This window comes from Pipra filicauda, unplaced genomic scaffold, assembly GCF_003945595.2.
Source record: "Pipra filicauda isolate LSUMZ 115617 unplaced genomic scaffold, ASM394559v2 scaffold120_size2142806_pilon, whole genome shotgun sequence".
Taxonomy (NCBI): domain Eukaryota; kingdom Metazoa; phylum Chordata; class Aves; order Passeriformes; family Pipridae; genus Pipra; species Pipra filicauda.
Genome location: NW_024103663.1, coordinates 1,188,788 through 1,205,252, shown reverse-complemented (window position 1 = coordinate 1,205,252; position 16,465 = coordinate 1,188,788). Strand labels below are relative to the sequence as shown.

General features: G+C 50.9%; 1 protein-coding gene across 14 annotated transcripts in view; it reads right to left on the bottom strand.

The window, feature by feature from the left end:
- Positions 1-16,465, bottom strand: part of MSI2 (musashi RNA binding protein 2) — a 222,548-nt gene that overhangs the window by 47,717 nt on the left and 158,366 nt on the right. For all 14 annotated transcript variants that reach the window (XM_039387212.1, XM_039387204.1, XM_039387213.1 and 11 more), the window contains exon 8: positions 5,636-5,718. In XM_039387212.1, coding sequence (XP_039243146.1) covers positions 5,636-5,718 — 83 coding nt within the window. The remainder of the gene's footprint in view (positions 1-5,635; positions 5,719-16,465) is intronic.

Here is a 16,465-nt window from a genome sequence, read left to right as displayed (position 1 = left end):
TCCTGGAGCTTCTCTTTGCTGCTTTTCTGCCAAGAAGTGTTTGGGTGCTGGCAGGAGGCAGCAGGAAAAGGGCAGAGAGGGATGAGGATGCTGGAGCAGAGGTGGGTAGGCACAGCCCGAACACTGCTGCACAAAGGAAACAGCCCTAATTGGGCTGTACCCCTCTCAAAACCTCAGTGCTCTCAGAAAGCCCCCCAGATAAAAGCCTGCCCTGCCTCTCCTCCCCATCCAGCGTGAGGCCCTGGCACAGGTTGCCCAGAGAAGCTGTGGCTGCCCCATTGCTGGAAGTGTTCAAGGCCAAGTTGGACAGGGTTTGGAGCAACTTGGGACAGTGGAAGGTGTCCCTACCCATGGCAGGAGGCTGGAACAAGATAAACTTTAAGGTCCTTTCTGACTCAAACCATTCTGTGATTCTGTGAATCACTCCCAGAACGCAGGGATACGGGGAGCTCAGAATCCTGAGCACCAGCCCCAGCCTCCCACCGCCCCCACACCAGCACTGCAACATCCTCCCAAACGCTCCTTTGCTGATTTTTAAACAGGGGATCATTGCACAGGAGTCTGCCAATCTGACTCCTCCGCTCAGATGATGGGGGAGCACCAGAAGTGCCACTACATTTCACAGCCCCATCGTCTGGGATGGCCACAGCTCCCACCGTCACGGCAGCACTGGTTACACCTCGCAGCCACCGGCACTGCACAGCCAGGATGACAAAACCCATCTAGTCCGGATGGATGGACAATTAACAGGAAAATGAAGTTGGGATTAGCACTGTTAGAAACAATAACCCGGTAATTAGCTTTTGCAACCACAACCCAGTCCACTGCTGCTCTCTGCAAGCCTGGCACCGCTTCTGATTCCACAGCACACGAGGGTACAAAGGGAATGGCAGTGAGCTGCAGAGGAGTTTTAACCCGGATTTAAAGGGGAAGAAAAAGTCACCAGTAGGAAGGAAAAGTAATTTCTAAGCCTCTGTAAACAAGTATACCCCATATGGAGGGCGAGAATATTCTCTGTTACCCAGCAGAGACTCTCTCCCCACAGGAGGGATGACATGCAGGATACAGGACCAGGAGCCTGGCCCCGATCAGCTGTCCTGGGGGAAGAGACTGCCTGACTCCAGTCCTGGCAGCTCACCTTGGGGAGACTGTTACACTCCCCTGACAGCAGTGCCAGACCAGGAGGTGCTCTGGGAAGCTGCCCACGCATCAGCCCAGCAAACTGGGACAATATAGGAAGAGGAGGTGAAGCACCACGTGAGTGGTGGGGGGCTTGGATGGTGCCTTGTCACCAGCAGCAAAAGCAGAAAAAAAGGGGGTTTGCTGCTCTTCTGCCAGAATCCAGCCCTGTCTTTCATGGGGAAGGGGTGGAGGTGGCCATAAGCACCCCATAGGCACAGTTACTGTGAGGGGAAACCCCGGAGGCAGCAGGGATGTCACATGTGCCAGGATGTGCAATGGGGCTTCTCCAAGAGGGAATGTATGTGGATTTATGAGTCAGGGCTCAGCTCCTTATCGAATCACCCCTGAGAGCTGCCCGATGAGGGTCTTTGTATATAAATCTGGACCTCACTCAAACTTTCAGTTCAGTGTTTCTGGGCACCTTAATAATTTCCAGATTTTTTCCACCTTCCTGTATGAGGATGTGCTGCACTTTCAGCAGCCCAACAAAGAAAGGTTTAACTCTTAGGCTAAAAAAAAAAAGAAGAAAAAAAGGCAGGGAAACTAAAATTCACTATTTTTGTTTAGTCTAGTTTGGAGAATTAACCTTACACTGGGGTACTCCTGGGTCAAGCAGAGCAGTCGCAGCCATGGGAACCCAGGAGGGCTGAGCTGGGGAGTGAAAAGCCTCTTATACCCAGCCAACAAAACAGGCTGTCAGCTCTCAGCCCAGGATGTCTCACAAACCCTGGCTAACAGCTTTCCAGGGAAACCAGGGCTATTTTCAGGAAAGCAGAATGTGCAATATCCACAATGCACAAACCCCCATTGAACCACCCAAAGACAAGGCGACTTTGTCATGCCAGAAACGTGTGATTTGCAGCTTGTTGGGGTTTGCTCACCTTGGGGACACCATGTCACTCACACCATGGCAAGCTGCACCAGGCAGCAGCAGAGAGGTCATAAGCTTATTTTAGAAAATGCCTTAGACCGTGGGTCTGTTGATGTGTCAGATCATTGACCAATGGCTGGGGCTTGGAACCAGATGAACTGGAACAGGCCCTGGTACAGGTTGCCCAGAGAAGCTGTGGCTGCCCCATTGCTGGAAGTGTCCAAGGCCAGGTTGGATGGGGCTCGGAGCAACCTGGGCTAGTGGGAGGTGCCCCTGCCCATGGCTGGGGGTGGAATGAGATGAGCTTTAAGGGCCCTTCCAGCCCAAACCAGTCTGTGACTGACAAAGGTGGGGTGGGGCCAATGGTCTGGCACCTCCTCAGACTGCAAGAGAAGTCACCAGCTGTGGGTGGGCAGATGAGTCCCTAAATACATCCAGACGGATGGATGTATTACAGAGGGAAAGCTCCCTCTTGTCCCATGCAGGATGGAGAACCCAGCCTTGGAGACCCCCACAAGGGAAGTCTCATCATTTAAAGCCTGCTGAAGACAACACTAAACCAATCTGATCACAGGGATGGGGGTGAGTATTGGATGCAAACCCAAAGGCACGTGGCACGTGACAGACACACCTGAAATGGCACCACACAGCTCGGGGAGAAGCCTGAGGAGCACCAATGCACTAAAAAAACCCCACAACAAAAGAAACACAAACCCCACAAAATCCCACCCTGAGAGAGACGAAGAGCCACAGGTGCTGGGCAGTGTCAGAGCCTGTTCTAGAACAGCCCAACATTTCTGTCAGCTGCTCCAGAGCCCGACTCCAGGCTTGGCTCATTGCCCCTCTCACCAGCGTGTGTCCCGCTGTACCCGTGAGGTGAACGACTCCAGCACAGCGGGACCTAGGGGAAAATAAATTACTCTCTCACATTTCTTTTCCAGCTACTTCTGCACCATGTTAGAAAACCAGGTGTCTTTGCAAAGCTGCCTGCTCCTGTCAAAGGAGCAATAATCCAGGGACAGCTTGTTTGGGTTTATTGTCCCCCCCGCAATGTTTGGAGCATCTTTGGCCTCCCACGTAAATTCCGAGTTTCAGTTATTAAATACCTCCCTGGCATTTTCTTTTCACTTCCCCACTGCTCGTTTAATATTACAGTTGACATTCTAAGCTTTACGGATGGCAACAGAAGTAGAATGGATGAGCTAAAAATAGCCTGCCAGGGAGACAGGAGCTGGAAATAGGCTGGGGAGCAGCCACCCCCCTGCCCTTTGCTTGCCCCTGCATTTTGGGAAATGACAGAGGTCAGCAGATGAGGAAGAGCAAGCTCAGGGTGAGTCGGTGCCCACGGAGCCGTGGATGCCCCAGCTGAGCAGCCTGGGGATGGGGATGAGGATGGGGTGTCCCAGGCCCAGGTCACAGAATGGTGCAAACCCCACCACCTCGGGCTGGGGCTGAGAGAGCCCGTCCCCTCCACAGCTCAAGGCTAGAGGGGGACATGATCCAAGTACATCCGTGCCCGATGCTGCCCCTGGCCAGCCGTGTGTCACCCCGGGCACCCGGGCCAGCCGCCCCAGCTCCTGTCACACGCACACACACGAGCTCCCCTGCCCCTGCGTGGGTCTGGCAATTCATGTGCAGACACATCAGCAAGACGATGACTCAGTCCCAAAACAGGATCATGTCTCATCCCCTTGCTCGTGGGCTGCTTTCAAAATTAGTGCTGAAGGAGTGACAAGAAGAGAACACTCAGAGCATGGTGGCACCTGGAGCGTGCACCGAGCAAGCAGGAGGTATTTTAATTATCCAACAACAAATACCAACAGCCCACACTGCTTCTCTGGCTCTTTGTGATGCTCCTTGAGTGTTTTCACCCTGTCCCATCCTCCGCACTCCCCGTGCTGCTGTCACGTGCATGCAGCCTTTTGCCTGGGAAGGGATCCTCTCAACAGCTCTCCCCCACCCCTCCTCCCAGGGGATACCAAGAACCAGGTGAGGCTTTTCTAGTCCGTGGGTACAGACCCAGGGATGAAGCATCAAACATTGTGCCCTGCCCTGCTGCTGGCACCAGGACACACCAGCACCTGCTGCCCCATCCATCACCCCCCCAGCACCCCAGAGAGGCAATCCTGAGCCAGGCAAAGGCCGAGCCCTACTCCAGAGAAAAGTATTGTGGGAATAACTAAATCTATGGAGATTGATACGACACGTGCCCACCTGCTGTGGGTAGGAAAACCCTGGAGTGTGGCGCTGGAGCTCTTCCCTCCCACCTGCCAATCCCTAAATTTACATCCCAAGTACTTCCTAATTTGTTGCTGGGTCTGTCGTCTGCGGGTGGTTGGGGTTTGCTCTTTTTTTAAACTTTAAGGCAGATTAATCAGCATTCAGTAACTATATAAAGAGGAATGAGCCTTCCCTCACCCCGCAGGCAGCTCAGGTGAGGTGTAGCTGGGGCAGGCAGGAGACCCCAGTGCAGGAGGGGGCTCACGGGCAGCAAGATGCTCAAACAGGGCAGAGACAAAGCCCACAGCATCCACCTGAAGATGAGGCATCCACCTGAAGTGGAGCAAGAGGTTTCCCACAGGACCAGGAGCACTGCCCCAGACCTGCCCCACCACCCCACCCCACAGCTGGCCGAGGGGACCCTCACTTTTATTTCAGATGCATATTGCACTGAGGAACAATATGAGGAATATTATTTCAGTGCCCTGGGAAAAATTAGCAAGTCAAATATTGAATCAGGCCTCCAGCATATGCCAAGGAGATTGCTTTGATCTTATCCACACTAAAAGCTCTATTATTGAATTTAAAGTCTGTGAACACATATCAGACCAATATACAATGCATATCTGAATACACATTTGAGAAGCAAAGGATGTTTTGACAAAGGGAAAAAGAATATTTTAGCTGAAAATATCAAAGTTACTGCAGCAATTGAAATACAAATGCCCCTTTTCATCTGGCTCAGTGGCTTTACTGACAGGGCAACCCACAACCTGGGACCTGTCTGTCACTGAGGAGGAACTTCACCCAGGTCTGGCTCCTGGGTCAGAAGGGTTTGCGGCTCCATGGCAGAGAGCCACGACTTCCCGGGACACGGGCCAGAGGCAGCAGCCACGTCAGAGCAGGATCAGACCCGGGAGCTCAGCCAGAACAGCACTTCTGGGAGCACATGGGCTGGAACAGCCACCCCAGGGCACTTCCCTCCCAAACCCCCCCGATGCCATCGCTCGGCAGCTGCCTCGGCTCCAACCATGGGTAGGAGGAGGAGGAGGAGAAAGGCTGCTCCAGGGCTGCTCGAGAATCTGAGCAGTTCAACTCCCACCACACTCAGCCCTTTGCCTTCCCACACCAAAAGGTGCTCTGGGGCGGCTGCCTGAGCCTGTGCCATGGGGACAGACACCCGTCCTGCTGCGGGGGACAGGAGCAGGGGCTGGGCCAGCCGTGGGCCAGGCTCAGCACCACCCTGTTCTCACCACCCCAGCACCCCACTAACCTCCCAGAGGGCCACAATCCCCCTCAGACACAGCTCATGTCTGTGACCCGAGGTGAGAACTCACTGTCACCAACACACCATCAACTTACCATTTTATTATTGATTTCGTGGAAATGAATCTCACAGACTTTTTCCACCACGTCTTCATTTTCAAAAGTTACGAAGCCAAATCCTATTTAATAAAGATACAAAAAGGGGAAGAGGGAAGGAAAAACATTAGTTAAGTTTAACAATTTCATTTTAATAAAGCTTTATTTAGCCATTGGGACTTTGGAAAACTTCCATAACAACACGCACGTGTGACTACACCTGCTGCCTATGGAGCTGTTCCTGAGCTGATTGCAGACTAATGGAGGGAAGAAGCATTGTCTCAGGGAAAATTAATACGGTTCTGTTCCAGCTCTTCCATAGGATTTAATGGAGAATTAAAACCGCCTTATGGATTTTTTGATCCATCCTGCAGAATTTAATGGATAGTTACACCCCAGCTACATGATGGCTCAGAAACTACAATAAAGCTGTATTTTCTTTTACACCTTATAGGGTTTTAAGAGCAATCTCCACAAAACCCAATTATATTTCTATGGAACCATATTGATTTCATCTCTTGTTTAATTCCACGGGACTTCTCCATTAGAGCTGACTCATTACACGACCCAAAAAACCATAAAAATCCGGGAAGACAGAAGATGATTCCTCATTTACCCCTGGCAAGGAAAAAAACCCCCAGTGCTTCCCAAACACACAGCAGCACTTTGTTTCCACGTGCTCCGACACACCCCACCCGGCCCCGCCGGTCAGCCCAGCTCCGGAGGTGGTTATTTGTCCCTTTCTTCCTGAATTACTTCCTCTAATACCTCATCAGGACATCCTGAGGCCTCCAGGAACCCATTACATTTAAGGCCTCTGATCTAATCGTTCCTCTCTTCTCCGCTGGTGCTTCAAAGAGCCACGGATTGGGGCTGGTTTAGGCTGTTTGATGCCTGCTGCCTGCCTGTAGCTGTTCACTGTCTGCTCTGCTGGGGCTGCACTGAAGGGATCTGGCAGCCCACCACAGCTACACACTGTCCTGTTCCCTGCTCCTTCCTTAAGGAAAAAAAAAATCAAGCTAATGAACAAACCCCAGTCTCATGTGCTACATTTCTCTGGCGAAGGCTTGATGAGTCAACACTGACACAAATTAAGCTAATGAAATCTCAAAAATGTAATAACAGGATGAACTCCATTCCCCCAAATTGCACTAAAAACTGCATCCTGCTGAACACACACTGAATTTGCTTCGGTGGGGCACAGTAGAAAGTGTTAAAAATATAAAGAGGCTTCTTGCAACCTCCAGGTACAGGAGACACTTTGCAGGCTACAGTACTCAATGCTGGGAAGCATTTCAGAGTGAGGTCTGAGCAGCTCCTGGATGGGTCCTTCAGGAATACACAGGGGAAAACCCACCAGGAATGGTTTCTAGCTCTTCTCCAAGGCATAACACATCATCTGACAGAACACCAGGCTCAGAACACTGCTTTGCTTTGCACTTAGAGCAGGCAGCAGCCTGAATTTTTTTACATAAGTCTTTCATTTGCCTTCTAAATTACTCCATTTAAATCCACCTTAAACAGACCCGTAGTTAAAACTAAAATTTTTGTGGTTAACTGGCTGAATTCGGCATCCCAGGAATCCTGGTGCACGCTGCACCGGGCAATTCCTGGAGCAATTCCCGGAGCAATTCCTGGAGCTGGGAGCTGTGTGTGGCTGGGGACTGACTGCCTGGTGCCATGAGATGGCCAGGCCAGGGCTACAAGTCATTAATTGTTTGAGCACCAGCAGCATCTTCATCATTAGTAAGTCATTAGCGAGGGCTGCAGTTGAGGATTTCTCCTGCAACTTGTGTCAGGTCTCGGTGCCAGGATGGAGGGCAGAGGGAATTTAGGAGATTAGCCCTAATATGCCAAACACTGCAAGGAAATCCACTGCAGTCATTACACGTCTGGACTCAGAAACGAGTTTCCCATTCTCCTCCCACTCCATATGCCTTAAACACAGGTTTGTCAAAAAATCATTTGTCTCATTAAACCACAGAGCCAGCCAGCTCCCTGCATTTCCAGATTTTGTAACAATAAAAAAACAATCTGTAGGTGTCAGCAGGCACTTGCAGGTTTCTAAAAAGATCTGTGGCACTTGGTTAGACTGGAAATGTGAAATAACCTACTACCACCTCCCATTCCATCCTCTCTGGAAGGGAAGGGGTTTGCAGGGTCAGGTGCCCATACAGGGCTCTGCATCCAGAGTTGAAGGCTCACAACATCTTATGTCTGATTCCCAACTCCTCTAACTTACAGGGGACAACCAGAGGATTTCCATCTGCAGGTAAACAGGCACTTAAATCCCACAGGATGCTATTCCAGAGATGCCATTGCTCCCCAAATGAACAACCCCCAAGAGATCATACAACCCAGAGTTAAAAAGTTCATAAAAGTGATGGGTAAAAGGTCCTTTAAGGGAGACCTTAGCCCTGGCACAGGTTGCCCAGAGAAGCTGTGGCTGCCCCATCCCTGGAAGTGTCCAAGGCCAGGGTGGACACAGCTTGGAGCAACCTGGGACAGTGGAAGGTGTCCCTGCCCATGGCAGGGGGTGGAACTGGATGGGCTTTAAGGTCCCTTCCAACCCAACCCATTCCATGATTCTTTTCTTGTTTCACTTCATGGATATCAGATTCCAACTTTTAATAACTACACCCACACAAAGATCCCCCTGCACACATGACTTATTAGTTCCCATAATGAATACACACACTCATTTTTAAATTACCAAAACTCTCAGAACCCTTCCTGGACTAAATAGACAATTATTTCTTCTGAGAGGGACTAAGAGCCAACAAAAAAATCGTTCTCAGAAAGTGTATGAAAAAGATTAACCCAAAACAAAGGCGGCTGTTGAAAACGGTGACAGAAATAGGATTCCGGTTGTCAAGGAGCACACGTTTTAAAATGAAATTATACTGCATCCTTCTGAATGAAGCTATTATTGGAAGCTAACAAGCTCTATTTAAGAGATAAGCATTTAACAGAGTCAAACGGTTGGGTTTTTTATTCAAATGAATAAAACTGAATATTCATTTGAATAATCTTTTCTGTAAAAGAAAAGACAAAGAAGAGGGAAAAAAATAAAGTAAGAGGCAAACAGATGCCCCCAAACAAGAGGTTCCAAGACAAGTGCCAGCATAAAAGGAAGCTGAGACCTTCAGGTGAAAAATCCTCCTTTGGCATCGACTGGGAAAAAGGAGTCGTTCCACTCCATTCATCTGCTGGAAAAAAGGAGTCATCCCACTCCATTCATCTGCTGGTTAATGTGCACCAACAGGCACCAAAATGATGCCAGCCCAGACACCTGACATCCCATGGCACGGGACACATCCTCCAACACACCTTGGTGACACCAAAAAGAAGAATTCAGGAAGAATTCCTTCATGGAAAGGGCACTGGAAGGGGCTGCCCGGGGAGGTGGTGGAGTCGCCATCCTGGAGGTGTCCAAGGAACAACTGGAGGTGGCACCCAGTGCTCTGGGCTGGGTGACAAGGTGAGGATCGGTCAAAGGTTGGACTTGATGATCTGGGAGGTCTTTTCCAACCTAAATTATTCTGTGATTCTAGGAAAAACCTCCTTTGACCCCAAGTCTTGTTCAGCTGCAGAAGCTGCCCAGGCCTGTGGGCAGGCGGCTCCACAGAGCTCAGCCCAGCACATTCTGCCACAGTACTCCAGCAATGAGAGCAACTCTGTCCAGAGAAAGTGACTGAAAGCATAAAAAGATTAAAATACTGTAGAAGAATAGGCAGAAGGCATAAATACTACTAAAAAGCCAGACTGCAGACATCAAATGTCAGTGCTCCCGTGTTCTGTATTTTGGTTTTTTTACCCACTCAAACAACTATATTTCATGCCTTTGCCATCACTTGAGCGGTTTTACGTCAGCCTCAGTAAAATATAGCTGAGATGACGCCACCATTGCCACGAGATCCACCTCCCTCCCCTGGCTGGCAGGGCCGTTCCCACAGCCCCGGCTCTGTGTGCACGGGGATCGGTGTCGCAGCTGCGGCTGCACACGCCGGGGACGGCACTCGGCAGCAGAATTACACGAAAGCAGCTTACCCGGGCAAAGGGCTCGCTCCCTGAGCCCCTGCACGCACTGAAACAAGGAAAACAAGGTGATTGTATCCCACGCCACAGAGGTTAAACCCAGGCTAATGCTGGGGTTGGACCAGCAGGACTCTGATGGGCAGACTAGGACCCTGCCACAGTGGGGTGCCCACTCCCACACAGCCAGGGCAGTGCCACAGGTGCCACCACTCCCATCACCACCTCACAGATGGTTCCTGAGTCAAAACCACCTTCACCAGCAGCAGGCACAGCACCGCCCGTGGCACAGGCACCGCGGCGCTGTGAGGGGCTCTTCAGCCACCAGAAGGATGCTCTGGTGTGTAGAGATACTGCAAGTAGAGTTGGAGGGGCCTGTTTTGACTGCCAGGCTGTCTGGGGGTCCCCTGGTGATGTGGAGCAAGTCACTTCATCTCATCAGCCGTGCTCCCTCTGCCCGAGCTGTGCCCACGCTGCCAGAGAGGCTGCAGGGCCTCTGCAGCCGGGACAGCCTTGTCTTGCACTCAGAGCAGCCAGAGCACCAGAGAGTTCACCAACAGCTTCTGGGAAGCTGGGGATCACCAGGGCTCTTTTGTCCTGCACAGCAACGCCAAAGAACAGGAGACAAGCATGGAGAGGAGAAAGGAGGAGATTTACATGGCCCACATCACATCAATACAGCTCTGCTTAAACCTCATTCCCACTGCTCAGCAGGAATAACCCCAAGCTACAAGTTTCTTGTTAGTGCAGGATCAGTCCCCTCACACACACAAGGCTGGGGCTCTTGTTAGTGCAGGATCAGTCCCCCTACACACACGAAGTGCTCCCAGCCCCGTCCTGCTCCCGACTCCCACACAGCCGGCGCAGTGGGAGCGCGGCTGGGGCTCCACGGGCTCCCCGATCCCCCCGGCCCTGGCGCTGGAGCTGCCTGAGCCCCGGCTGTGCTGGCAGAGGGGAACATCCAGCCTGACACCCTCTGCAGCATCGGCATCGTAATGAGCAAATACCAGTTCAGGCTGCGCTCCCCCTTTGTGTCGGGGCTCGTACCGACCCGCGCGCCCGCCTCTGCCCCGCTCCCCAGACTTCAGTTACTTAAGCCCTGAAACAGAGAAAGGTCCAGTCCTGCTGTGGTATTATTTATGCACCTGCTTTCTTGTTTATACCCACAGTTTTGGCAGCTGGTCCTATGAACGGTAATAAAATGCCTTTCAAAAAGTAAAAAAAAAAAAAAAAATAAAAAAAATTAAAAATGAAGAAATGTGACCAGACAAGCCAGGCATAATAACATTAAAGCCCATGTCAATTAATTTTTCCTCTTCTTGATAAACGAGCCCCATTCCATCCATTAATAATGAGAGAAGAAACAAGAAAAGTTGACACTAGTTTAATTTATTTTCTCAACTTGCCTGGTCATATTTCTCCCTGTTGCAAAGCTTTCCGGTGCTGCTGGGAATTGCAAGTGGCTCCCACACAGTCGATGCATAGATTGGTGTGAATCAATACCATTCTACTTTATTCACACATCCCTTGTAATCAGAAGGGAAAAAGTTCCTTAGTAAGCTCCCAGCCTGCCAAGCTGCCTTATAAAAATAATAATAGTAATGATAAACCTGCAGGGGGGGCAGAGAGGGGGGACGTGAAACCAAGTCCTGCAATCACTGTCAACGAATCTTTATAGACAAACAGAGCAAACCGAGCAGAAGGGACAGGACATTTTAATTACCCAGACACTGAACCATGGATGTTTCTAACTTCTCGCTGTCTGCAAAGGTAACACAAGACATTGTCCCCAGAGCCTGGGAATGAGGACGTGGGTGTTTAATCCTGCCTCGGGGAAAAGCCATTTGTTCATCAGTGCCAGACCCCAACAGCCAGGACGTGAAACCTCAGCCCCGACGACTTTGTCACCTTCTTGGGTTGTGTCTTTGGAAAAGTCGCTTAAATATTCCCTGTGGTCCACGTCTCATGTTTCTATCCCCTCACTTCCCCGTTTTCATCTGAAGTGCTGCAACTCAGCTTGTTAGAGCCAAAAACTGTCTAGGACGAAAGCTGTGAGTTCTAACCTGTTATTTCCTGTTATTCCAATTTCCTGTGCTGCAAACACAGGGAAAGAGAGGTTTCAGTTTCCAAAGAAGTAACTCTCTCCATACTCACCACAGCCCTAGTCTGAGACACACGTCTCAGATTTTACCTCCTAACCTCCAAACAGGGAAGAACAATGACCACACCTGAAGGAACCACCTGCTCCAAGGAGAACAAGATCTCACCTCATCCTTGTGATAACCAGACCAGGAGAGGGATGCACCAAGGGATGGAAAGGGAAGGAAAAGGTTGAAACCTATGGTCTAGGATGGAAAATATCATCCTCATTTAACTGTAGTGTGCGCTCTCCAGCCGTGCTGCTCTGACTGACACTCACCAAGACACGACCTGCCTGCACAGCCATCGGGTGCTCATGTACACCTTGGGCTGGGCACAGAACACAGGCAGGTTCTCCTGGCAGACACAGGCAGCTGCTTAAAGTGTCAGTATATTCTCCATGACGTGAGAATAAATTCTCAAAATTAAATCAGCAGACAAGTGCCTCAGAGCAGCCCCCTCCGAGGTGCAGGCGCTTCCATACCAGCGCGGCGGGAGCGCGGAGCACCGAGGTCAGTGCGCAGCTGGATAAAGGGCACCAGCAAGATACTCCTTTGCTTTTGTTCGGGAAAGCTGCAAGGCTCAGGCTCCTCGCTCCGTCCTCCCGTGGCTCTGTGGCATTTGCAAAGAGAGAATGGCTCAGGAACAAAAAAAGGCACCACGTGGCAGCCTGTCCCTGCAAGTGGGCCAAAATCCACCCAAACTGGATTTTCCCCAGTGGGAAGGATGAAGGGTACAGGGACTTGTCCCCCTCTCAAAAGAGCCATTCTGACCAAAGTTTTCCAGGTTCAGGGGTCACCAACCGGGACCAGGACGTGGGTCCCAGGCAAAGCCCCCTCAGTGCCAGGGAGCACCCGGGGACCCCTGGGGAACCCGCCGCGCGTCACGGACCGTGCTCACGGCAGCAGCACCTGAACTGCTGCTAATAAATTTTTCATAACAACAAATCTTCATTAAAATTTTATTCTATTAACGTTCTGAAATCAAACCAAAGCACTGAGTACATAATGACTGAGACGCACACTACGCAGAGCTTACTAAATGCCAGTTTTATCATATTGTTAATTAACAGAAACCATTAATGCGTTCACAGATCATTTAGAAGCATTAGCGGTGACCTAAGAAAAATTGCAGGTACGTGTGATACTCTTACATCTGCACTTTTCCATTGGAATTTTCTACACAGGAGGCCCCTAAGTTTGTTCCCCACTCAGCTTTTCTCCGTTGGAGACATCGTGTCTCAACGGGTGCAGATTTGTCAGCAGCTCGGGAATTAAAGCATCAGGCTGAAATGTGAGAGACTGCAGGAGAAAGTTATCTCAGGCAGTGTTTGCTTTTTTCCTTGGTATTTGGGAGCAGGCCCACCCTGCTCCTCACAGCCTTTCACTGCTCACTGTAGTTCAGATGCACTTCCCAGCTCCGTAAGTGGGCTGGGGGTACAGAAATGCTGGGAGCTCTGCTGGGTGAGAGAAGCATGGCACAATCCAACAGGTTTCTTTTTGCTATCAAAGCAGAAAACCCCAAATGCTTGCGTAATCCAATTAATCAATCCACCAGAATGGGAGCCTCGTGCTTCTGTCTATTCATTAGTGAGACCTGCAGCAAATGGAACTGGTGCCAAACCCAAACACTGATTCCCACCCTAAAACGTGCCCTGCTGGCCCTCATCCTGCCACAAGCCAAGGGAACTGCCACCACTGCCCCAACACCCCTCACCACCTCTCCTGCTCCCAAAAGGGGCAGAACTGCCCATGAAGAGCCAGTGGGGGACCCCAGTCCCCTACCCTGGCTGATGTCACACGGCAAAGGACAAGGACAAGTGGAGCACTGGTGAGTGGCCAGGAGCAGGCACATTTTGGCAGCCCTGCAGGGACAAAGGCCCCCACCCCACGTGCCAGCCAGCCGGGTCAGGCTCTCCTCAGAAAAGCAAGCTCCTAATGATGCACGGCAGCAGCCGCTGCCCGCCGAGCACCACGGCCTGCCATCTTTATCTCTTTGCCTACAGGCGTCAAATACTCTCTGCCTGTCAATTCTTCCACAGTTTATTACCAAATTTCTAAAATATTACATTTTTTATTATATCCAAATTCACTTTATTGCATTTGACAATACAGATAATCACATACCATATGCTCTAATGTTTCGAACCCAATGCATGTTGACAGCAGTTTTTATTCATGATGCATAATTCCATCCAGAGCTGACAAAGGCAGCACAGAACCCAGCCTGGTGTCAGGGTTTGGGGGGGGGGGGATCCTTTTTTCCATTTCCTCTTCTCCCTTTTAACAACAGATTTACAAAACTGGGAGGAAAGATGCTCTGCTTCCAGGAGAAATAGGAAATTGGCTGAAAAGATGGGCTTATCAAAGAGACGTCTTCAAAATATTAATAATGGTTTGGTTATTGTAATTATGTGCATTTGAAACTTGCTGCTAATGGGGTGAGGGAAGCAGGACTGCTCCTCGGGAGTAAGCAGAGGCTGGGGTGGTGTGGGGGGCATGAGGCTGGACCCCTCTCCTGCACATCTTCCTGCCTGCCTCTGGTCACTCACTGCTGAGACCAGCCCCGCTCCCCAGGGATGACAGTGGGAAGGGACACATGACACATGTCCTGGGATGGCTGGGGAAGGGCCCCCAGGTGAAAGAGGTGCCTGAGCACTACCCTGAAAGACTCTGAAAACCACAGTTTCTTGAAACAACACACAGAATAATGGAATGGTTTGGGTTGGAAAGGACCTTAAAGATCATTTTGTTCCAACTCCCCCTGCCAATGTGACACCTTCCACTATCCCAGGTTGCTCCAAGCCGTGTCCACCCTGGCCTTGGACACTTCCAGGGATGGGGCAGCCACAGTTCCTCTGGGCAACCTGTGCTATGGCCTCACCATCCTCACAGTAAAAAATTTCTTCCCAATGTCAAATCTAAACCCACTCTCCTCCAGTTTAAAGCTATTCCTCCTTGTTCTACCAGTGGAGCAAAGCTCTGCAGCCTTTGTCTGAACCCCACTGATAAGAAAATGATGGGAAATTAAACACATGGTCAAGGGCTTTCCCGAGTGGGGTCAGCCATTCCCATCACCTCTTCCTGCCTTTCCTTGAACCAGCACTCATGAAACCAGGAGCTGGAGGCAGAGCTGGTGTGATGTGCTGGAGCAGCTCCAGCCCTCTCCCTGCCCATCCACAACCCGAAGCCTCAGGATCGTCCGACCAAGTGGACCCTGAGATTCCTGTTCAGCTGCTGGGAGAGGAAAACTCAAGCAAACCCACATCCCAACCACCATACTCAGGCAATAGATTCAACAGCTTGAGAGATGGCCACGCTGCACAAACCAAACAGGATGCTACGTCTAAATTAAGCTGTAATGACCCGCTCCGAGCTCTTTATTAGCCAGGTAATGATCATTTAAGAGGAGGTTACTATCTTGAGCCAAGGGCACCTAATACCATTACTGAACTTGTTAAAACCTGCCAAGCAAGTCATTATTTCTAACATTATTTCTTTTTCTCCTCAGACAGCCTTCTGCCTCTCCCCTTGTGCTGCTCGGCCGTAAATCCCGGGATCACGCAGGCTTGGTCACCTTTCCCCAGGAGGCTGAATTTAGCTCCCATTCACCACAAACACACTGGACCCAAGACAAATATCCCACAAAAAACAAGCATTTAAAAACTCTCACCTTAAACAGCCATGGAGACAGGCCACAGTCTGGCAGGAGCACACAGAAGTGGTCCCCAGGCCTGGAGGCCTCAGAGACCCCCGGGTTCCTCTGGAAGCCGTTTGCTGCCAGCATCCCATGGGATGTCCCTTGGCACTGCATGTGACTCATCCTGCACGGACCATTCTGGCTGTGAAAAAAGGGGCTTAAACACCCTCAAGGATTTTGGGGCTGGTGGGAAAAACAGCAGCTTCAGAGTCCACATGGGAGCGTAGGGTGAGCTCCACTGGGGACAACCTGCCTGGTGAGGGGACACTGCTGGGACCCATCACATCCCCCAGGAGCTGCCAGGGAGTGAGGGTGCAGCGAGCCAAGGGCAGACAGATCTGCTGCTGATTTGGAGAAGGACAAAGGATGGCCTTGCCCCAGCCCTAGAATTGTTCAAAGCCAGGCTGGACAGGGTTTGGAACAACCTGGTGTAGTGGAAGGTGTCCCTGCTCATAGTGGGGTGTTAGAACAAGATGAACTTTAAGGTCTCTCCCAACACATTCTGTGACTCTACGATGACAAGACACTGTCATGACACCCCAGTCATGTCCTCTCAGGAAAACAAACCCCCACCTCCTCTGCCCACCTCCAGCCCTGCAGAGGCTCACATAAGGAAGAGAAAAAAAGGGGGGGAAAAAAAGAGAAAGCCCAAAGCACACACACACAGCTGCTCCACAACTTTGTGAAAAATTCCACTGGGTGCTGGTACATCTGATCTGCTCACTGAGCCACTGCCACTGCCGAGGCACTGGGTCCACTGAGGACCCATCCCTGGGGCACAGGAGGGGAGAGGATCCAGCGGCCCCAGTCCCGGCTGGGAGGGAGCAGAGGTGGCTGCATCCCACAGCATCCCAGCGTGGACAGGATTATGAATGACACCAGCAAGCTGCCAGCTCAGGAACTCATTACTGTCAAGGTAGAGCGTGGCTGGCTGCCAGGCCCCCAGCCCTCACGCTC